At 43.7% G+C, this 23,805-nt stretch overlaps 1 protein-coding gene across 11 annotated transcripts in view; it reads left to right on the top strand.

Annotated features, from left to right (window-relative positions):
- Positions 1-23,805, top strand: part of LOC125173881 (nuclear body protein SP140-like protein) — a 66,172-nt gene that overhangs the window by 17,560 nt on the left and 24,807 nt on the right. For 10 of the 11 annotated variants that reach the window (XR_007155171.1, XR_007155172.1, XR_007155170.1 and 7 more), the window contains 8 exons: positions 7,553-7,636; positions 10,040-10,171; positions 12,276-12,359; positions 16,506-16,589; positions 17,356-17,439; positions 20,196-20,279; positions 22,297-22,377; positions 23,528-23,611. Coding sequence is in view for 4 of the 11 variants with exons in the window: in XM_047873532.1 (XP_047729488.1) it covers positions 7,553-7,636; positions 10,040-10,171; positions 12,276-12,359; positions 16,506-16,589; positions 17,356-17,439; positions 20,196-20,279; positions 22,297-22,377; positions 23,528-23,611 (717 nt within the window). In the remaining 7 variants the exon portion in view is untranslated. The remainder of the gene's footprint in view (positions 1-7,552; positions 7,637-10,039; positions 10,172-12,275; positions 12,360-16,505; positions 16,590-17,355; positions 17,440-20,195; positions 20,280-22,296; positions 22,378-23,527; positions 23,612-23,805) is intronic. The other variant, XR_007155175.1, reaches the window with a different exon arrangement.

Below are 23,805 nucleotides of genomic sequence, written 5' to 3'. Positions count from 1 at the left end.
AGTTGCCAAAAGGGAAAACCAAAAACTTCCACTCCACTCAGCTGCTACCAACCAGAACCACCCAAGGCTGACCTGATCAGACAGGCAGGAATGGACTCTGATTAGGAGAGACCAGGCTCTATCCAACTGGGCCCCCATGAACCCATGGTGAGAATGAAGGTAGGGGGCCAGAAAAGAGACTTCATGGTTGACACTGGGGTTGAACACTCTGTGATGACACACAAGGTGGCACCTCTGTCGGCTTGAGAAGTCACCATCGTAGGAGCCCCTGGGATGCAAACCCGAAGGCCATTTTGTGGTCCTGACAATGCTGGCTGAGGGGTCACCAAGTAGTGCATGAATTCTTGTATTTACCCAACTGCCTGGTCTCACTGTTAGGTAGAGATCTCCTAGCCAAGCTGGGAGCAGAAATACTTTCACTTCAGATGAAAAGACACAACTGTGCCTAAATGAAAAGGCCCAACCCACGATTTTATCCTTGACGATATCATAGGAAGAAGAATGGAGGTTACGTATTTCTCCTCCCAGTGAGCCAACCGTGGCCCCCGAGGTAGAAGCTGAGTTCCCTTCAGTTTGGGCAGAAGAGAACCTCCCTGGTCTGGCAAAAAACCACCCCCCAATATTAATTGACCTAAAGCCTGGGATCCAACCTGTCAAAATATGCCAATATATGGCCCCATGGGAGGCACACCTGGGGACCCAGACACACTTAAACAGGCTACTCAAATGGAGATTTCTAAAAAGATGCCAGTCCCCACGGAATACTCCCCTGATGCCTGTGAAAAAGCCTGGGGCAAATGATTACCACCCTGTACAGGACCCAAGAGCCATTAATGAAGCAGTCATAATGCTACATTCAGTGTTTCCTAACCCATACACTCTACCAGGACTCATACCCTCTGAGGAAGGATAGTTCACAGGTCGAGATTTAAAGGACACCTTCTTCTGTCTCCAGCTAGAGCCTAATAGGCAACCCCTATTTGTCTTTGAGTGGGAAAACCCTGCCACAGAAACAAAGGAACAATTCGCTTGGACCAGACTGCCTCAAGGATTCAAAAATCCACCAACCTTGCTCAGTGGGGCCTGGCATCTGACTTAGCCAGGTTTCCAGGACAGGACCTAGTATGTGTCCTCCTCCAATATGTGGATGATTTCTTGCTAGCCAGTCCCACGCAGACCCAATGCTGGGAGGGAACCATGGCCCTACTCAAGCCACTACCAGAGGTGGGATGCTGGATGTCAATGAAAAAGGCACAGATTTGCCAACAGGAAGTTAAATATTTGGGCTTCAAACTTACCCAAGGCAAATGGATGCTGGGAGCCAAAAGGAAACAGGCAGTCTGTGCCATTCCAGTTCCCACTACCTGCTGGCAGGTCTGAGAGTTTCTGGGAGCAGCAGGATTCTGTCGGATATGGATGCCAGGGTTCTCAGAGTTGGCCAGACCTCTATACGAGACACTAAAGGGGGAAGAAAGGGGATCCCTTTTCTGGGGCCCTAATCAAGAAAAGGTGTTCACAGACATAAAAATGAAATTCACAGAGGCACCAGCCTTGGGACTCCCAGATGTATCACAAGATTTCAACCTGTTTATGCATGAAAACGATGCGGGTGGCCCTGGGGGTTCTAACCCAGGAACTGGAACCTGGCAGAGACCAGTGACATACCTTTCAAAACAGATTGACTCAGTTGCAGTGGGATGGCCACCTGTTTGAGGGCACTGGCAGCCACCACACTTTCAATCAAGGAAGCAGACAAACTCACATTGGGGCAAAACCTAAACATTGAGGTTCCCCATTCAGTTATTACCCTGACGGATGCCAGGGGGAAACACTGGTTTGGATGACACAATATCAGGGACTACTATGTGAAAACCCATGAGTAAGATTGGAAGCCATAAAAACCCTAAATCTTGCCACTTCCTGGCCTGCAGCAGCGGGGCTCCCCAGAGCATGATTGCCTAGAGGTACTTGATGAGGACCATTCTAGTCAACCCGACCTATCAGACAGGCCCTTATGAAATTCTGACCTCATCCTATACACGGACAGCAGCAGCTTCATGAGCGAAGGCAAAAAATATGCTGGCTATGCAGTAGTCTCTGATTTTGGGTTCACAGAAGCAAAGGTCCTTCCACAATAATGGTCAGCCCAAACATCAGAACTGTGGGCCCTAATGAGAGCACTAGAACTCAGTAAAGACAAATGACCAACATATACACTGACTCACTCTGTGCCTTCACCACTCTACACATACATGGGGCACTATACAAGGAGAGAGGACTTTTGGTAGCAAGAGGAAGAGAAATAAAAAATCAGGAAAGAATCCTAAAACTATTAAGAGCAGTCTGGGAACCAAGGGAGGTAGTAGTCATCTACTGCAAGGGACACCAAAGAGGAAAGGACTCAGTGTCAGAAGGTAACCGATGGGCAGATGCTGCAGCTAAATAAGCAGCAGAAAGACAATGACCTCAAAAATCATGCTGGTCCAGGAACTGCCAACTTCCCCAAGGCACACAATCCAAGAAACAAAACGGGCACAACAGGAAAAAGGAAGCCAGACAAAAGAAGGATGGTGGATACTTCCAGATCAAAGAGTCTATACCAGAGCAGCTAGCCCACCAAGTGGTTCTCCAACAGCGTGAGCTCACCCACCTGGGAAAAACTGCCCTTGAAAGCTTATTACGATGTACTTGCTCAGCTCCCATCCCTCTGTGCCTCGATCTCTCAATGCTTCCTCTTCAGCACTCAAAATAACACCAAACAAGCCCCTACTGGGCCCACGGGAATCCGACACTATGGTCAGGCGCCCTTCGAAGATTTGGAGGTAGACTTTACCAAAATAAGACCCAGTGGAGGATACAAATTCCATGGAATGTCATTAACCATAGGCTCAGACAATGTCCCAGCTTTCGTGGCCAAGGTGGTGCAACAAGTAACCCAAACCCTAGGTATCCAATGGAACTTACATGCAGCCTACTGGCTCCAGTGTTCAGGGAAAGTGGGCCATCTGAACTGGACCCTTAAATCACAGTTTAAGTAAATCATGGCAAAACTATGTCAGGAAATTAACTTGCCCTGACCAGATATACTACCCCTAGCTCTTTTCCTAGCACGTTGTATACCCCGGACAAAAACAGGATTCTCCCTATTCGAGATCCTATATGGAAAGCCCCCTTCACTAGTCAAATTCAAGGGCGACCTGACAGAGCTAGGGAATTTAGAAATACAAAAACAAGTACAAGGATTAAGGAAAACTATATTTGAGATACATAGATGGGTGACAGACAGGATTACCCATTTCCCTAGGAGTAACTGGGCACCCTCGCAAACCTGGGATCAGGTTTGGATAAAAGATTGGAAAAGGAGACCAGTCAAACCTACCTGGAAGGGACCCTATTTAGTTGTGCTAACCATGCCCACAGCCATCAAGGTTGTAGGACTAACCGCCTGGATCCACCATTCTTGAGTAAAGGCAGTCCATCTGTCACCTGACAACCACCTTGAATGCTAATCAGAACAATCATCTACAGATCATTCTTTTTTTTTTTTAATATTTATTTATTTTTGAGAGAGATAGAGACAGAATGCAGGTGGGTTAGGGGCAGAGAGAGGGAGACACAGAATCTGAAGTAGGCTCCAGGCTCTGCACTGTCAGCACAAAACCCGACGTGGGGCATGAACCCACAAGCTGTGAGATCATGACCTGAGCCAAAGTCGGATGCTCAACTGACTGAGCCACCCAGGCACCCCCCTACAGATCATTCTTAAGAAGACAGCGGATAATTAGCAGCCAGCAGCCAACACCTGAGAACTTTCTGTAACCAGAAGCTTGAGGAAATCACCAAGCGACTTAAATGAACTACAGCAAATCGTTGTCTCTCGAATTTCATTGTCATTCCCTACCTATTTCTCTTTCCATACTGGTTGTTATACTCTTTGCTGTGGGGCTTACCCAAGTTAGTCCCTCAGATTGGCACCTCAGTCACAAACCTTGTTAGCCTTCCTCTACTTACTAGTGTCAGGATGCCTTATTCTCCTTAGATGTATATGTATGTATATATGTGTGTGTACGTATGTATATGTATATGATCTGAGTTGTGATTGATGTCCTTCTCTGTATGTTTGTTTTCTGCCTTTGTATCCCCAGGGTGGAATCACTCCCACTGATGCTGAATCAGCCTTGTCTCCTATCCCCATTGTGTATATTCCCGTTCCTAACATTCTCAAAAGGGATCTTTTCATCTTACCAACCGTGTTCTTGTTCCACTTACTACTGCCACTCTTGGAACTTTCCTCCCTGACTGGAGGGATGTGTCAAAGCATCTTCGTCTGTCTTTTGCCTCCAGGAGGGACAGCCTTATGTTACAGGCCCAGATTTCCCTGACTGTTACCCTGCTCTCCCTCCCTCTGCTCATATTCCCTCCCCCGTTGCTCCTACCCCTGTTCCTACTCCCCCTCTTGCTTCTCCGGGCCTAAAGGATGAGATAATACTACCACCATGCCCCTGTGCCACTGTTTACCCCCACATGCCAGGAAGATGTTATGATGCCAGGAGGATTACTCCCTGTAACAGAAACAGGAGAACTTACTGGATGGGAAAATTAAAAATGAGACGCTACAGGGGGCTGCCTGATCCGACCTGCCCTGATATCTCCCATGACTGTTGGGTCACCTCTGACCCAACCTATTGGCCTCTACCTACACTTGAATTGGGCAGACCAGTTGCTTTAGATCCCCACCTGGACCAGATGTTGAGTGCAACCCATTGCCCCCTCAATGATACCAATCCCAGCCTGGCCAGAGCCTGCTGGCTCTGCTTGTCCACAGGACCCCCTCTTTACGCAGCTACTCTGATAACACAGGCAACTATAAATGTTACCTTGTTAGCTAAAGACCCAGACCCCCACATAGTGAGACCTGTACTAACTGGAGTTGAACTGTCCCAAACATCTCCCAGGTGCCTGAGAAACAAAATGCGAACAGAGCCAGTTGGCAATCTGACCATCGGCCAGTGCAACCAGACTCTTGACAGTCAAGAACATAGTCATCTTCCTACAACCCAACACTGGTGTTGTCCCCTCTCAGGGCTTTTCTTTATATGTAGGACAGATGCCTACCTGTGTCTACCAGCCATTTAGATGGGCATCTGTACCCTGGCCTTCCTTACTCCTCAGATAAGCATTGTTCCCAACAGTCAGTCTCTTATAGTGCCCTTGGCAGTGTACACTCAATCAAAAAGAGCCATTCAAGTAATCCCCCTGATGATTGCTTTTCTTGAGTGACTGCTACATGCCAGACACAGAGAGTACAGTGGTGAAGAAAATACACATGACCCGTGTCCTCATGAAACTTACAATTAGTGGGGGTGACAGATGTTAACCAAGTAACCCCACAATAATTGCTCAGCCAGGACCTGAATTTGCTGAAACATAGGATTTGAATCTCTACTTTTTTGGGGGAGTGGGGAGGGGGGGAGGCATGAAGTATATGCTTTTGTAAGAAAGGAGGAAGCATCTCTGTTACTTGTAGACATGTTCAAAGATTAAGAGATTTTCTTTGTCTTAGAAAATTTGTCATTTGGTGCAGTTGTGTGCCAACTGACTTCTCCAGACAAACAGTGGAGATGTCACAAGAGAAGCCCAGGAAATACCCAAGGCTTGGGCAGGGGAAGCTTGTGAAAGCCACTGAGCATGAGCAAAACAGTGGACTGACAGAATGGTGTGGCTGAAAATACCGCCTGGGAGGGAATGTTTGGAAGCTAATTCTGAGAAGGGAAGTTGGTTGGGGATTTTTGAGGGTCCAACGCCCAGTGCCAAGAGATTTGAAGTTTATTATTTGGGAAATAAAGAGGTAGTGAAGGATTTTTAAGCAGAGAAAAAGTAAAAGAAGTCAATATAAAGAATGGGATGTGCTGATTTGTGAAAAACGTATCTTGTTGAAAATAAAAGCGATCGTATTTCCATGCTATGGTGTATCCAAGTCAGAAAAAGGAATAAAGGAAGTCAAATACCTGGTCATAAATTTGAGGTTAGCATTATACGTGTAACCAGGATGGCCCCAGATCATGGTTACGAAGGAATGGCAGTTACTGTTACTACTCACATCACAGGGGCTCAAATCCTCTCCATGCACTGTGGGGATCCCCTTCCCTGGGCCTCAGCACCCACATCACGTGTGTTAGCTTTTGGGGCTCCCTGTGCTGAGGCTCACGGCAGCACTGTCCACCTGCCCCCAGGGAGGTCACTACTGGCATCTCCTAGACCCTGGTGTTCAAGGGACCTGCAGGTCAGTAGCCCAAAGCCAAGAAACTGGTAGGAGGGCTGTACAATGTGCAGAGAAACACCTGTGCTTGGGCCGCCCTCTGTGTTCCCAAGACCTCTGACTCACACAGCATTTGCCCCCATTTCCTCCTTCAGACAAGAATATGGCAGCTGTACCAGTAGGTGACCCAGGAATTTTGCCTGGACAAGGAGTCAACATGTCCTGGGGATGGCAGAAGCATCTGTTGTTCCAATAAAACCTTTCTACCTTCACCCCCACCCTACTGCCCCGACCCTGCAGTGGGTATTGCCTCCAGGAGGTGTGTTCTGGACAGCTGTCTTTCTTGGCCAGCATCTTTCTCTATTTCTTGGACTTTTTCCCTCATGTTTTGTCAGTCTTCCTTTTCCATCTGTCTTTGCTGAGGTACCTTGAAATGCAGCTGTGAAGCGGGGGTGCCCTGAGCTGGTTTTCTGCATGTCGTGTGATCACTTTCTGGGTCACTGGTACAGCTGTGATATTCACTTTCTGTTGTGCCTTTCAAACAATATGCACTTCTTGTTCGTGCCTTACAGAGTGTCTCATTGTTACCTGTATCTCTCCCCACCCATCCTACCCCAGGAAAATGCTAGTTCCTCTTCACTGTTGTGTTTCTTTGTAATCAGCTCATCTTCCTTCCCTGATCTAAGATCCCCTTCCTCCCTCCCTTCTTCCCTTCCCTTTCCTTCTTTCTTTCTTTCTTTCTTTCTTTCTTTCTTTCTTTCCTTCTTTCTCTTTCTCTCTCTCTGTCTCTTTATTTCTCTCTTTCTCTCTCTCTTTCTTCTCTCATTTCTTTGCTTTGTTGTTTCTTTTCTTTAAAACCTCCATCCTTAAAAGATGCCGGGGCTTTCTTTTTTTATATAGGTCTATTTCTCTATAAACTACTTTTCTCTGGCTGAAATGCCTCTGCTTCTTCTCTCTTCCTAGTTGCACGTAGAACTTACAAAACACAGTCCATATATATTATTTATTTTTAATGAGCTTTCATTCGTCTCTGGTCAGTCTAAACTATTTACAACTTTTCCATCATCCATCCTTTAAGTTCTGTGAGGCACATCTTGATGTAGAGCAGATGTAGGATTCCAGGAGCAGCATCAGTCTCTGGTCCTGTGAGACCCACTGAAGCCCAGGGTTCCCTGAGGGCTGGGAGGCTCCTGCTGAACTGCCAGAGTCAGGGCTGTGCCAGGTGTGTAGTTGTGAGAGGAAGCACCTGGTCACCACCGGAGGGCTCTAACTGCCTTTCCTTACTCTTCCCAGTGATTTATGACAACTTCCATTATGAAGCCATTGATGAAGAAGAGACAAAGGAGATGCTCCACTTCCAAGTACACCATAAGCTAGGTACTTGTGACTCAATAGAGACTTGTTCTTTCATCTGCTGAGCAGAAAGGCGAGCAGAGATCAGGGGGCCGAGATTCTGGGTGGACAGTGCACCGTGGGGAGGGGCACAGAAAGAGATGGGGAGCCAGACCACTGATGGCGATATGGGATCCCAACTAACCCACCAGGGGTGGAATCCAAAAATTTTGCCAGGCAGATAAGACCACTCAGAATATGGAACGGGAACGCACAAGAGCAGGTCTTACTGTGACCATGAGGCAGAATTAAGGGGAGGAGCTGACAGTGGTTAACTGTGAGTTAGACATTCAGTAGATCTGGGAAGTGGTAAGGTTTGCCACCAGGTAACAGGTCCAAAGAGAAAGGCAAGAAGGAACTGCTATAAATGCTTCTGCTAATAAAAGAAAAGAGGGAGAGGGAGGGTTGTAATTATGTGCAGAAGAGAACATGGAAGGAGTGGTACTGTGTAGAAAAGAGAGGAAAATGGAAAATAGTGTAAAGGGGAAAAGAGAATTAAAGGCAGTAATCACTTTAACAGTGACAACAGTAGTGATACAGACCTTTCTCAGACCGCTAGGCATAAGGTCAGCCCTTCCCATGAGGCAAAATATCTCTCACATATGAACTATATACTTAAAATTTTTTTTAATGTTTGTTTATTTTTGATCGAGATTGAGAGAGCAGGGGGGTAGCAGAGAGAGAAAAAGACAGAGGATCTGAAGTAGGCTGTTCACTGACAACAGAGAGCCCAATGTGGGGCTTGAACTCATGAATCATGAAATCATGACCTGAGCCAAAGTCAGACACTTAACCAACTGAGCCACCCAGGTGTCCCTGAACTATGTACTTTTGTAAACAATAGCCACTGTTTCCACCTTTTCAATCATTCTTTTGTTCCTATTCTTAACAATAATTAATTGTTAAATTATAACATATACACCATTAATACTGAAAATTATGATTTCTTGCTAAGTTACTATAACTCTGTTTTCCCTTTACAAGTACTCCTCATAACAACCCTATCATAGGGTTTTGTTATTCCCATTTTCCAGAAGAAACTGAGGCATGAGGATGGTTAGTGATTTGTGCAAGGTCACCTGACTGATCTAGGACTCGAACCCTCTCCTACGTGCCAGCCAAGGGCAAACATGCTGAGGCTTTGCTGCCGGGCTTCACCTCTGGCTCTACCTCTGGCTTACTTGGGCGAGTTACTTAATTTCTGTGTTCCAATGTATAAATTGGAGCTATAAATCTGTATGTCTATAAATCTATTCTAAAATAAGGTTGTTGGAGAATTTAATGATTTAATTGATATGAAGCACCTATAATAATTTGTGGCACAAAGCAATTGTTATATGCTTACTACTTTTATTATAATGTGTTTCCGATTCCAACACCTGGACATTTAACAATGCTCCAAATTTGAAGACTTTTCTCCTCAGATGCCCACTGAAGAGAAAGTTATTTCTCAGACTAGAGTAGCAGTAAGTGAAACAGTGTTTAAGACCAAGAAAAGGTCTCTATCCTCAAGCCAAGTGCCTACAAAGAATTATTTATTTGTTAAATGTTGATTTTCCCCCCTTGCAAATGATCAATGTAAGAAAAACCACAGACTATAACCAGACTTATAGAATACCATTAATATATATCCTTTCATTAGTATTTCTATCTCAGTATATATTTTTTCAACGTATTAATGCATTTATATAAAACTTGGATCTATTTTAATAATCACAGTTGTCACAAACTATGGGTCTGCAGTTCTCTCTTGTCCAGCAAGAGAGCAGATGCAGAATTGAATACAAGAGAGGCTAATGTCTGGGAGGAGACAAGACCCCAGAGCAGAGGTTTTGTCTCTGTATTTATTGAGCTCACAAGATATTATCCACGTGGTGAACGAGAAGAAAACATGACGTTACACACATGAACAAGGAGAAAACAATCAGACAGTAATTGTTAACTTGTCTATGTAAGAAGCAAAGGGTTTGGGAGGCAAGGGGAGTTTGTGATCAAAGTACAATAGTGTATTGGCATCAGATGGAAAGTACTTGGGATCCCATTACAATATCTCTCTAGCTAACCTCAGGCGTTTTTGCCCCGTGGTGGTGGCTTTCCGCCCTAAGTTTTTTTCTAACCCATTTATGTAAGTAGAACCTATTTCCCCACATACAGTTATTCTTTTGAATGAAATAAAATTGCTAAAAGCCTAAAAAGTACATTAAAAAGTACAAAGCATGTCAAAAATAATTCCAGAGATTCATCTACTGAGGCTAGTAGGAATGAGAATGGGATGGTAGAAGGGTCAGTGATAGTTGTTAGAAAAGAGTAAAAGAGGCTCATCATGGAGGGGAGGGAAACAAATTCTTGAACATTCCTGATGTCATCTTGGTGATGCCCTGCTTGTAGCTGGAATCCCAGAGCAGCTCAGTGATGGACAACAGATGAACATAATGGAAGGAGATTCATCTCATGACCCAAACGACACCATAAGAACTGAGGAAATGGAAAATAAATGTGCCCAAGAATTTGAACAAACAGGTAAGGTTGACTGGCAGTCCAATATTTTCCCGGGTGACTGTGAACTATGGCACATACAGGCAGAGGTACAAGCTGTGGCATGTGTTCATAGTTTAGAAAGAAGGCTCCAAGGAGCCATGCGTGGGTCAGAGGCATAGACCAGAGCCTGAGGCAAAGAGACATTTATTTACCAAAAAAGGGTGTCTGGTTCCTGTGGCAAAGCAAAGAAAGAAAAGACCACAGAGAGACAGGGAGGGTAGGATGCTGGAATAGCATAGACAGAGAGAGCTAAAAGAGAAAATCTAGAGATGTTCCATGGGAAAAAGAAACCGTCACTCCTACTTCACACCATCCACACAAAGTAATTCACCTTGGATCACAAATTTACAAGTTAAGGCTAAAACTATAAAACTTCTAGAGAAAAAAACAGGGAAGTACCTTTGCAAGCTTACGGTAGGCAAAAATGAATTATATAGAACACAAAAAACATGGATTACAAAAGAAAAACTTGGCAAACTAGACTTCATCAAAATTAAAAACTTGTGTTTTTCTAATGACACCATTAAGAAAAGGCAGAAGCAAGTCAGAGAGAGGGAGAAAGTATTTGCAATACACACACCTGACAAAAGATTGTACCCAGAATAAAGAAGTCCTATGAACAAATAATAAGACACCTACTAATTCAAAAAATGGACAGAAGATTTGACCTGATAACTTCACTACAAACAATAGAAAATGGCCAGTAAGTATATAAACAAAGTGTTCAATGTCATTAATCATCAGGGAAATGCAAATTTGAACACACAAGTTACCATTTACTCCCTAAAATTGCTGAAATGAAAAAGACTGACAACACGTTGGTGAGAGAGCGGAGTGATTAGAACTCCATATGTATATTTTTGGTAGGAATGTAAGGCGATATGATCACGTTGGAAAACTATTTGTCAGTCCCTTATAAAGTTAAATCTAACCTGTGACTCAGTCATTTGACTCCTAGGTATCTTACTCATGAGAAATGAAAACTTATGTTCACACACAGATTTGTACAAGGATGCCTATAGTAGCTTTATTCCTACTAGCTAAAATATGGAAACATCCATAAATAAACTAACTATGATACATTTACAGAGTGGAATACTATTTAGCAATAAAAAGAAATGAACTAGGGGCACCTGGGTGGCTCAGTCGGTTAGGCATCCGACTTCAGCTTAGGTCATGATCTTGCAGTCCATGAGTTCAAGCCTCACTTTGGGCTCTGTGCTGACAGCTCAGAGCCTGGAACCTGCTTCAGATTCTGTGTCTCTCCCTCTCTCTCTCTGCCCCTCCCCTGCTTACACTCTGTCTCTTGTCTCTCTCAAAAATAAATAAACATTTTTTTTAAAAAAAGGAATGAACTACTAGTATATGAAACAACCTGGATGAATCCCTAAAACATTATAGTTGACTCCTTAACATCTCAGGGGGCAGGGGCTCCAACCCCCTGCACAGTTGAAAATCCACATATAACTTTTGACTCTTCAGAAACTTAATTACTAATAGGCTACTGTCGACTGGATGCCTTTCCGCTAAATAAGTGGTCTGTTAACACACATTTTTATGTTATAAGCATTCTATACTGTATTCTTATAATAAAGTAAGCTAGAGAAAAAATTTATTTACAATTCGTAAGAAAGAAAATACAAGTGGACCCACGGAGTTCAGACCCATGTTGTTCATGAGTCCAATGTACATTGAGCAAAAGAAGCCAGTCACAAGCATACATACTGTGTAACCCTTTTTATATGAGCATCAGGACAGATAAGTACAGTTCCAGAAAGGAAGTTCTTAACGGTGATAAAAATCAGAACAATGGCTGCTTACAGTGGGTGGAAACTGACTTGAAATCAGCATAAGGGAACTCTCTGGCATGGTGGAAATGTTCCAGATGTTGTCTGTGGTGTTGGTTACACAGCTCTTTTACACTTACTTAAGTTAGGTGCATCTGCATGAAAAAGAGGCAAGCAAGATTTTGTTGAGTCCCAGGTGGGGTCCTTGGAGTTTGAATATCAGAGTTCAGCTTGAGCACACAGAGGTCTCTTCTCCGGTCACTGTCTAAATTCTGCCATTTTCTTGTCCTCTTCTTCAGAGTTCTGTGAACATTCACTTCTCCGAATGAATAATTTCAGTGTGCCAGAAGAGAGACTCAACTTACTGTCATACGTGGGACAAGGTAACTATTATTCATGTTACAATTTGGTATTAAATCTTTATTTTCTTGTCTTCATGGGAGCAAAGGCTGCATTTTGTCTCCTACCCCAGGTCTCTTCTAGTGTCTGCTTCTACTGGCCCTTACCTGCCCACAGATGTGACAGAGACTATGGGCAGAGAAATCTAAGCTCCTCAGTAGATACAGTATTTGGTGATGGAGATTATAGAAAGAGAAAGTGGAAAAGGTAGCTAGGGGTAATAGAAAACAAATTACATAAAGAGATCCAATTTTCCAAAACGAACATAAACTCCAGGGTGGGGAAGGGGGATAATTTTCAGTTAACTTCAAGAGACCAACTGAGAGGAATTTGGAGGTAGCATGCCATGTCCAGTCCACGTGGGAAAACTCCCCCCTGGGGCTGGCCAGTGGGGTAGACCCCATACTGTAGTCAAAGTCCCAGAGTGGAGTGGTTGAGACAGCAAGAGTGGGGAGCCTGGAGGATGCCAGTGCACAGATAGACTGAAGGTCAAGGTAAAGTGGAAGAAACAGCAATGACAGGGAGGAAGCAGAGACATAGTAGAAAAGAGAGAAACTGAAATATGGCTCAAGGATCAGAGGTAAAAAGTGAGAGAAAACATAAGGAAAGAGAAATATGGAGAGGAAAGTAAGTACTAGGAAGTGGAGAAAGCCAGGGAAAAGCAAAGGCACTTATGCAGAGAAAGAGAGTGGATGGAAACTAGGTGAAACGTAAACAGAGGATAAGGGGGAAGAGGAACAGGTTGGGATGCTGCAGGTTTGAGGCCAGAGCACTGGATAGAAATACCTTTGGACACAAGGGCTGACAACATTAGCTGCGAGTTTCCAGATGAAACTGTCCCTAATTATCAAAGTGACACTTACAAAATGTCACACTGCAATAAGCCTCTCCCTGAACATTCCAGTGATTCCCAAGACCAAACCTCCACCCTAGCTTATCTTCAGAGCTCATTTATCTGTGGACCTGAAGACCAGGGGCATGATAGATCCCTACACTGATATTCGCTCAAGAACCTGAAACTTGGCACTTCTAGAACTGAAAGCATTGTTTGCTCTTCATTGTTCAAGCTAGAGCCAATTCCTCAGCATTCTTTCCCTCATGATAGATCACTGCTGACCCGTGTTTTTTCAAGTTGGAAACCTAGCAGTTTGCCCCAGACTCCTCTTGCCCTCAATGACATGCCTGTTACTGCTCCAACATGGTCATTTCTTCTTCAGAATATCTCCCACCTGTCCACTGTCCATCTATCACATTCCCAGGGCAGAGTCTCTAATCTATGTCTCTGTCACTGTTGTTGTTCTCAGAGGCAGACTTCTGCCTACCTCCTTCCTCCAAACTTATGCCCATTTAACGTATTATTTGCACTTCAACTAAATGGAGCATTTGAAAATAAAAATTAAATTGTATTACTTTCCTTCTAAGGAATAATAAGAAGTATTTCTTACTTTTAAATACCCCAAGGATTAAATAAATGTTTCTTTCAATGGGGCCCAAGGTCACCTACAGTGAGCCACCTGCCTGTTTCTCCATCCTCATCACCTGCCTCCTACATTACTACTTCAAGATAGAATAAACTTTCTTCCCTAATAATTTTAAATGTTAAATATCTCTTTCATATCTGAGCCTTTTCATATGCCTTACTTAGGATGGTCTTTATGTTCTGCTGTCCTCTATTTACCCTTCTCCACTCTGGGTAAATCCTATTTAAAACATACCACCCTAGGGAAGATTTTCTTTAGAGAAAGCTAGACCACCAAGAGGAGCAACCAAGAGACAAAGGGTAGAAAAGGAATAGAAGTTTCAGAGAAAACAAGGGAAAAATTCGCAGAAACAGAGAACGAGAGAGAAGCACAATGAGAGAAAGAGAAGCTCCAAGAGATGGCAGCAGAACAGAGGCAGAGATTGGTAAGATTGACAGAATCACATGGAAAAGAGAAGTAGAAAAAGAACGATGTGTAAGAAATGGAAGATTTTCCCATGATGAGTGAATTATTCTCTGTTTCCAGGGAAAACTACTGAAGGGAAGGCAACCTCAGGTCTGGGCTGTTGTTTTGTGGAGTGGAGCATACTTGGTTTTTGTTATTTTCTTGCTGTGAGTTCTCTTTGGTCATAAATTGAGATGTCTGTGAGATTTCATTCCTTTCTGCTGAGGACAACAAAGCTGTTGGGAATAAGCTTAGGAATCCCCTAGGCTTACACCAATGGGTTAACAAGGCATAAAGAATTATAAAGTCATAGGATGCTCACACCCAAGTTTGGGTAAACAAGATTAGGTAAATAAGTATAGAGAAGGTGGGGCAGAAGCCCCAGTATAGAGAGGGAGGGACAAAGGCTTCAACATAGAACATAGGTATATGAAATAAACAAGATTAGGTATTCAGGTTGGAAGCACCCCCAATTTAGTACTATAGCAGAAAACTGCTTTCACAGGAAAGATCAAGTTAGGTAAACAGGTAAATTGGGGTATAGATTGTTGCTTTGCGCTGCAGGGTGAAGTTGCCCAGAGCAGAGATGATTAACAAAAGAAAGGTGCCTTGTCAACCCTGAAGTCATGTGTCCTACCTGTTTCATCCCCTAGGCTAGCTAAGATAAACAGAAGTGGTGCCTCATGTCACCTATAAACAACCTTCCACCCAATTGCCCAGCACCCGGATTTTGTTTCGTATTAACCCAAACCCCTAACCCTAAATATCTTCAAGACCCCACTTCCCTCACATCCTCAAGTTAATGTTCACAGATTCATAGTCTCTTTGTGCACGTCCATCATCATGTTTGTAAGCCTTCTGATCCTAATAAAAACAGGGCAAGGACCCTTATTCGGGGCTCTTGTCTTTTCCTGGACATTAGCCATCTCTAGCTTTTAATCCTGCGTCCCGCTCTCTTGCTGGACAAGAGAGAACTTTAGACCCAGAGTCTATGCCACAAGTCCTGTTGGAAGACCAGTGATGAGGAAGAGCCACAGGAAGCCTTGAGCTCCCCATCAAGATGTGGGCCCAGTGAACAAGGTGGGGGCAGGGGGTTGCCAGTGCTGGGCTGCAGGGTGTCAGGGGGCTGGATTTTGAGCTGGTGTTTCCTGCTGTGTTTTACTCTGAGCACATGCCACAGTCAAAAGATCCAGTGTGTTCTAGAATCCCATGAGTCACATAAATGTTTCCAAGTGCACATTCTAGGAAAAATATGCTGAAGAAAGGGCAATTTCTTTCATACCTATTCATAGTAGAGGCTTGAATTGATAGCAACTGAGCATTTAGCTTCTCTAGAGAATAAAAACTATGTATTATTCTGTTTATTGATAACAGTATTTTGTGCCTAAGTTTAGAGAAAACCCCAGGAGAAACATGGTCCTTCAGATCAACTGCTCTCAACTCTAAATTATAATTTTTGACAAATAGTTTTTATTATGTTACTGTGATTTTTCAAAGAAATTTGGCAAACAACGTGTCATTTCACCTCCACAAACTTGTGCATTTAGACACACTGTTGCTTCTTCCTATTTTATAGATAAATAAATAGAAGCACTGCAGTGTGTGAGGGTCTTTTACCAGGTCAAATTTGTTACGCAAGTGGAGGGACCGTGGTGATGGTCATGTGGGGCTGGCAGAGGGTCAGGGTGGCCAGCATCACCAGTGCAGAGTTCGCACCAGAGAACGCAGGAGATGTTCACCTGCTACCCAGGTGAGTGGATCAGGACCCAGTGCAAGAAGATCCTCATCCAACAAATATATTTCAGTGATAGGAGCAGGGAAAAAGAGAAGGGGCTGGTAGGATTGAGGCTTACCATGTGGGATGCAAGAGATATTAAAAGAAAAACTGAGCCACAAAAGAAACTTACAGAGAGCAATGAAGAGCCATGAAGAAGAAAAAAGACCAAAAGGGCAGTCTAGGGATTCACGGAGATGGCCAATCCATGGTATAGAAGCAATAGTGTGTGGTGACTGAATGACAAGAAGCAGAAAGAAGGTATGTGAAGGATAACAGAAGAAGAGGCAGACCAGGGCTGTGGATCGTCTTAGGTGAGGTTTTATTTTCCCAAGGAGAAGCTCACCTGAGCCCTGACACCAGAATTCAGTGTGCTAAGATCTGTTCCCTCATCATCATATGTGGTTGGTCATTTCTGTGTTTCCCTTCAGTTTCCTATGAGCATGGCACTCTCCAGTGGACAAATGGTGGCCATTTTGAAGAGATTCCCAAACTGCTACCAGGTGATGGGGGAGGTAATTATGACTTAAATGGCCAATTACTTCATTAAGTTTGTTTGTCAGTCTGTATGCAAGGGACACTTCCTTTCCTTCTCCCAAACACAAATACACACTTTTACTGCCCCAGTTTTTTTTCTCAGGTGTGTGAGAGGTAAGGGGGATATATATGGATATAGATAAATATAGGTAGAATAATAATATAATATAACAATAATATGTATAGAATAATAAAAATGCAGACTGGGGGCACTAATGAAGTTGTCTAAGTGGGCCCAATTTAATCTAAATGTGCATGGAATCTAAATACTTCCAGGTTGGGATTTGGGAGGGGAGAGATAATCTTAAACTTACTTCCTAGGCATTGTGTATGATTAATGAAAACTATGTATAGCAGAGATAGAGGAAGTGAGTTAAGGGAATAAATAAGGAGATATTGGAGCAAAGAGATACAGAACATCACGGAGGAACAAAAGGACAGAAATGCAAACAGTTGGCAGAAGTCAGGGAGAGCAAATGATAGTCAAAGAGATCCATTGCTTCATGGTGCAGCAACATGTGGGGACAGAGTTAGAGGGAGAAGAGGGAAGGATAGAGAAGGAGAAGGAGCCTAACAAGGTGTTAAAAAAAGGCAGAGCAAGTTCGGTCGGTACATACATAGTTTTCTTCATGAGGAGCCATTCTCCTGCACTCTGAGCATCAGAGCTCCGATGCTCTCTAAGCATTGGCCATGTCAGGCAGAGTCCAGGCCAACTGTCTATCATGTTCTTGTTTCTCTCTTCAGCGTCCTGTGAACTTGTGGCTCTACAAAGGGATGAAGGAGGAGAATCAGAAGAAATGCCCAGATTACTACCTTATGATGAAGAAGGTAATTAGGATTTAGATAAGTTATTGTCTAAGCAAAACTTTATTTTCCTGTCAATACAGAGGAACACCTATTCTTTCATCCCCTTCCCTGTTTATCCATCCATCCATCCATCCATCCACCCATCCATCCATCCACACTCACATAAACATAGACTATGGCCAGCTTCTGGTTGCTTCCTTTGAGAGATACAAGCAATGAAGAATGATCTCAGATTGGTTGCTGTTTCCTTGCGTGTAGAACATAGACAAAGAGACTGAGAGTGAAAAATATAGATGGAATCATGAAATGAAGACAGACCAGGGTGATTGACAATCCTACCTAAATAGACATGAAGTCTAAATATAACTAAGCTGGAATGTGCTATCGTGAGGGGAGATCATTTTCAACCTATTTTCCCTGAGGTTGTGCCAGGACCATGGGCATGAGTATAATTGCAATACAGAGAACTCATGTGAAAGAGTTTTGAAATGGACCTGGCAAAATTAAGGATCTCTGCTTGTTTGCCAATGGCCACAGTCCAGAACATTGATAATGTGGGAGAAGGAATATGACGTGGACAAAATATGCAGAAAGTCTGAAATTTAAGTTTTCAATTTCAATTCTTAGGTTGAAAAATTAGAAACAGAGTTAATAACTAGAGAGAACAGATAGAAGCAGGGAAATGAGCACCATGGAAGAAAGGAGAGAAGCTCAATAATCTTAAACAGGTAGAGAACATGATGTTAAGACAGAAAGATGCAGAGGCAGGAGGGAACACTAAGAAATAGAAAGGTGAGGAGGGGCATAGAAATTATATATTGAGAAAAAGCTACAGGAGATGAGTGAAAATTCAGCAGAGGTGAATACTGTTTACAAGGGATATAGAAGACAGTTTGGGACATTGTAGGAATTGAGAGAAGAGTAGCTGATCAGAAACAAGTCTGGAACTAGGGGTGGAACTTGTTAGCAATGTGTTTTGAGGTTATGATGTCCCTAGTTACCAGTATGGCACCTGTAATATTCTCAGAGAGAGTGAACCTCCCCCTAGGAAGCCTTGTCTGCTCCCATCTACAACGTATGATCCCCAAACACCTATGTCTTGCCCAGGCTTGTCTTATGATGTCTGAAGGACATCTCCATTTGGAAGTTTTACAAAGAACCTCAATATAAGACACCCACAATTGCACATGCCCTCTCTCTTGACACCAGATCTGCTTCTTTTCCAGTGTTCCCTATCTCAGTACGGAATACCATTGTTTCATTCTTCAGACAGAAACTTAGGGATCATCAGTGACTGATCCCCTTCCCTCAACTCACACAGCCTATCAGTCATCCAGGTTAGTCAGCTCTACCTCAAACTTGTCTCTCGCCCATCCATTCCTCTCCACACCCAACACAAACGCTCCGGTCAGATGTCTCTTCTCTCTGGAGACAGAGCAACAGCCTTTAGTCTCAAATCTTTGCCCCAGTCATATTCCCATCACACCCAATCTCTCCAGGTGAACCAGAGGACTCTGAAAATGCAGGTTGATTTATCCTACTTTCCTACATTAAGCCAATAACTTCTTGTTGTCAGAAAGATTAAGTCAATTTTCCTTCCCATGACTCCTCCTGCCCTGCAATTACTTCAAAAATTTGCATAATGCTTTTTCAGTGATTTTAATTTTCTGATAACGCTTGCTCATCTGAGCTTTGGCACACGCTTGGCCCTGTGCTTGGACACCGGAACTATTCTGGACAGTTTTCTTGTTCACTAATTTGGTGAAATCATGTGGAAATTAGATACTGTCTCAGAGAGGGCTTTTCTGATCCTTAGAAAGCAACAAGATGAGAGATGGGGAGAAGACATAAAGCACAGCATCAGGAAGGCATGAGGAGAAAAAAGGGAGGTGGGAATAGACTTGGGGAAAGAAACAAACCAAGACAAAGAGGAATGCCAAGACATCCCAGGAGTGAGATACAGAAGTAGAAATGCAAGAGGCAGACACATGCAGGAAGGGTGAAAATGAGAGAGAAAACAAAGTGTGGGAGACAAAGTGTGCAAGGTTTCTGACAGTCTCTGTCACAGTACTGGGCTGTGTGAGGCTTCCTTTTACCTCTGTAAAACCTTATGACACAGGCAGGCAAACTGTTGTAACCTCTGTTTTGTGGACAAGGAAAGAAAGCACAGAAAGGCACACTGGTTGTTTTTGCAAGGGCAAAACAGAAAAGGAAGAGTGGGCAGCAGTGGGTGTGCCACTGAGGGTGACAGTGATAGGGAAACCACCTGGAAGTCAGGGGGGGGGGGGCACAAAGGGAACATGAAGAGGAAGCCCCAGGAGCCCTAACAGGTGAGCCCCAAAGGAGTGAAACTGGGTCCAACATAAGACCCTCATTACCTTCATTAAGGAAAAAACTAACATTGGTGGGGAGAGAAAGCGTGGGAATGGACTCAACCACTTGGACTTGAAGACATCTAGAGTAAGAAAGCTCAAAAGGGTAATAGGAGAAAAGAGATGCATTATTACTGAAAGACAAAAACAAAAACAAGAGCGAAAAACAAGAGATGGGGGAGAAGTCCAGACAATGGAAGAGATACACTACTAGGTAACAGAAATGCAGGTAGGACCCTGAGAAGTGGACAGAGGAAGTGCAACAAGATGGCAGAAAGTAGAACAAGACAGCCTCCCAGGGGTGGCATGGAGCAGGCGCTCACTGTCCCATCCTGGTGGGCACGGACATGCTGAGGTTTGCTCCCATTGCCCTCCATGGTCCATCATGTCCCTGTTTCTCCACAGTGGCCTATGATTCTAGAGCTCTGCAAATGACTAATGAAAGAAAACCAGAGGAGATGCCCAGCCTACCTGGAGAAGAGGGAGAAGGTAATTCTGATTTAAATTCCCAACCACCTCAATAAATCTTTATTTTCTAATCAGCACAAAGAAAAATCTTGCCTTTCGCCCATCCTACCATTCTCTTCTTCATATTCACATACATACAGATGGCCCTGTGTCCATTTTCTGTTTTGCTTTTTTCAAAACTGGGAGAGAGACTAAGGATAACAGTGAGCAGAGCTCTTGAGTGGAGAGGATATTCCTGCCTGGAGAACAAAGGGAGACAGGATATAGCAAAGGTAGGCTACAGTACCAGAACAGAAGGACCTGGGTGATTTTATTAAACGCCCATGAAAATCCAAATACCAGCAGGCTCTGGCAGCTGAGGCAATGAGATCATTTTCAGCCTACTTCTGGAAGTACCAGGAACATGGAAATAAGTTTTGTGAGTGATTGCAAGGTTTGCACTGTAGAAGGTCTGTTGGGAGACTGTTAGGATAGAGCTGTTAAGAGAAAGCCATATGGTGCTGTGGTCCATGTCAAGAGGGAAGAACTTTTGTCAATTTGGGAGGAAGCATCTGTGAGACTGAGGAAAATAGATAAAATGATGGAAATTTTACAGGCATCCAGAAAGATAATACTGAGAGAAACAGAGATAGAAAAGGAGAAAGCGAAAGGCAACATGGAAAGGATATAAGCTCACTAAGAGATGAGATACGGAGATGAAAATTAGAGAGATTATATAATCATCTGGCAAGTAAATACCAAAATAATAATAATGCGGACGGAAGCACAACAGGAACTATGTAGAGAGTTATATCAAAATAATTTAAAAGTCAATAAGGAGTGAAAATTGCTGTATAGGGAGGGAAGAAGCTGGGATCTTGTAACACTGATGTTTGAGTCTAGACAGGAGCATCTTCCAGCAAATGGGGTCTATCTCAATAGTGAGTCTTCAGATTTAATCTCCCTAGTAAGAGAGTAGTGCCCGGCACACTGGGAGAGCAATATCCCTCTCCCTGTCAGTCTCAGCTACTCTCAGGTACCAAAATGAGTCTCAAATGCATGCCTGCTAGGCACACCTGACTCCCAAGGTCATCCATATATGTACCTGAAGGCATTTATCACAGGATCTTCTCCATCTGGATGACTTTCAGGAACTGACACTTCCCAAATTGAAACCAACAGCTTATTTTGTGAAACTAGAAACTCCTTCTCCAGGGTTTGCTCCCTCATTCAAGGGAACATGAATGTCCCATTTCCTCTTGCTCCCATCCCACCCATTTCCTCCACTTTAGCATGATTGTTATTTGCAAGATGTCAGTCAGATCATATTATTTTCCCATATAAACACAGTGAGATTTGTTGCCTTAGAATTAAATCAGTTGTCCTTCCTGTGATTTCCTGTGTCTCCCATTCACTGTAGGGCGCCACCCTATTTCTTCTGCCTCATCGCTAATGATAGTGTAAATATTTTTAGCGATTGTGATATTCTGATCTTTCTTTTATATGTGGGCCTTTGAGCAACTTTTCCGGGTGTTTGGTGGTGTTGTCTTGGCCTAGTCTGCTCCATAACCCATCCCGTGATCGGGTCCTATTGCACTATGTTAGGGATGCCTCTCATGATGGCCAGCACAAGGAAGGGAGCAAGAAGAGAATGAGTGACATAAAGACACTAATGAGTATCAGGGACACAAGAGACAAAGACGGAAGCAGAAGAGACACAAACACATCCAAACACAGAGAAGCACGTGGAGACACTGGTAGCAGGAGACAAGGGCAGAGACAGAAGTAGTGAGCAGGGGCAATGGGAAAGGGGAAGAAGTAAGAGAGAATTAGATGTACACAAAGGAAGATGGTAGATGGTCCTCAGGCTCTGATGATAGTGACAAGATCAAGTTAGCCTGCAGGCCAGGTGAGCCCAGAGGTGGACCAGATGGTTTGGGATGGGGACAGTTCTGCCTAGCAGATACCTGAGTGTCCATGTCTTCATTATGAGTTTTCTCACTGTGATCTCCCCTGGTTGTGTACTGAAATGGCTGGCGGGTTTCATTCCTTCCTGCAGAGCATGGCCATGCCATCTGGGACATCAGTGATGAAGAAGAGCCTCAGGAAGTCTTGAGCTCCCCATCAACATGTGGGCCAGGTAAGAAAGGGATGGTCAGCTCTGGGCTGTAGGGTATCAGGTGGCTGCATTCAGAGCTGAGCAACATGGCCTTTATTGTTGGAATAGATGCATTCCCTCTTAATGTTATAGTAGATAAATACTGGGAAGACAGCATCTTTTTCCTTCATACTCTTTATGTCTATTTATACAAAAGACTCAATATTGTGATTTTAACCCCTGCCCACCCCTTATTTTCTATAAAGAATTAAAACTATGTATTTATCTAGTGCTTAATATTATTATTATATTGTCATAATCTTGGGTAGGCCTCAGAAAAATGTGGTTCTGAGATCTTTCCAGGAGGAAAGACCAAGGGCTCTCCAGCCCAAATTACAGTTTTTGTCACATATCTGTCATCAGATTTTGGATTATGTTGCACTTTTTTCTTTTCAAAGGACTTGGGCAAGCGAGATTTCCTCAGAAAACTTTAGGACTTAGCTAGGGAAACTGTGGCTATTCTTCCTTAGAGATAAGACATGGAAGCACAGACAAAGGATACTTGTTCTTTCCCCCAAAGATCAAGTAGGAGGAAGAGCAAAGACCTGTGCCCTGAGCATCTCATTGCAGGTAGTGGCTGTGTGAGGCTAGCAAGGGTCAATGTGGTGGACACACATAAGAGTCCAAAGGGATACCTGTGGCTCCTAAGGGGACCAGAACAAGGCCTAATGCAGAGAGAGAGACTTCCACTTCACTAATAAAGAATGCCACTAGGGAGGGGAAGAAGTCAAGAGAGACAGTGACAGAAGGAATGGGTCCTGCTATAGGGATTAGAGAGACCTAGAAGAGCAGAGCTAGGAGGAATAAGCAGAAAAGAAAAGATCAAGGTCACTATTGAGGAAAAAATGATGGAAAAGTAAAGAGATAGAAGTCAGGGGAATGGAGCCCACAAAATCAAAGATGCAAAAATATTCTCCTAGTGCAGAAGCAGAAATATTTGGAGGCAGATCTATGGGAAGGAAACAGAGAAGCAGAGAGCAGGAGAGTTAGGTGATGGAGATGGAAACAGAGGCAGAGCAGGGCTCTGTTGGATCTCAGATGGGGTCCTTGAAGCAGATGTCCCTTTTCCCAAAGGGCAGTTCACCTGTGCTCTGAAAATCTTGGCTTGCTTCCTTTCCTTGTTTCCCTTCAGGGTCCTGTGATTCTGAATCTCCTCAAATGACCAGTGAAGAAGCACCAGAGAAGGTGCCCAGCCAAGTACTATATGATGGGGAAGGTGATTATAATTTCAACTCCCATTTCACTGAATCTTTGTTTCTCTGTCTGCAAGTAGGAAAATCTCCCCTTACTTCTCCCCACCTCCACTGTTCCCCTTCACTTACCCATACAGAAGGAATGTGTAGAGCCAAGTGAAAAGGATCAAAAATAGAGAATTAGGTGTATGGGATGGGAGGGAGATGGGTGATCATT

Source organism: Prionailurus viverrinus, chromosome C1, assembly GCF_022837055.1.
Source record: "Prionailurus viverrinus isolate Anna chromosome C1, UM_Priviv_1.0, whole genome shotgun sequence".
Taxonomy (NCBI): domain Eukaryota; kingdom Metazoa; phylum Chordata; class Mammalia; order Carnivora; family Felidae; genus Prionailurus; species Prionailurus viverrinus.
This window is presented reverse-complemented; position numbering and strand designations above follow the sequence as displayed.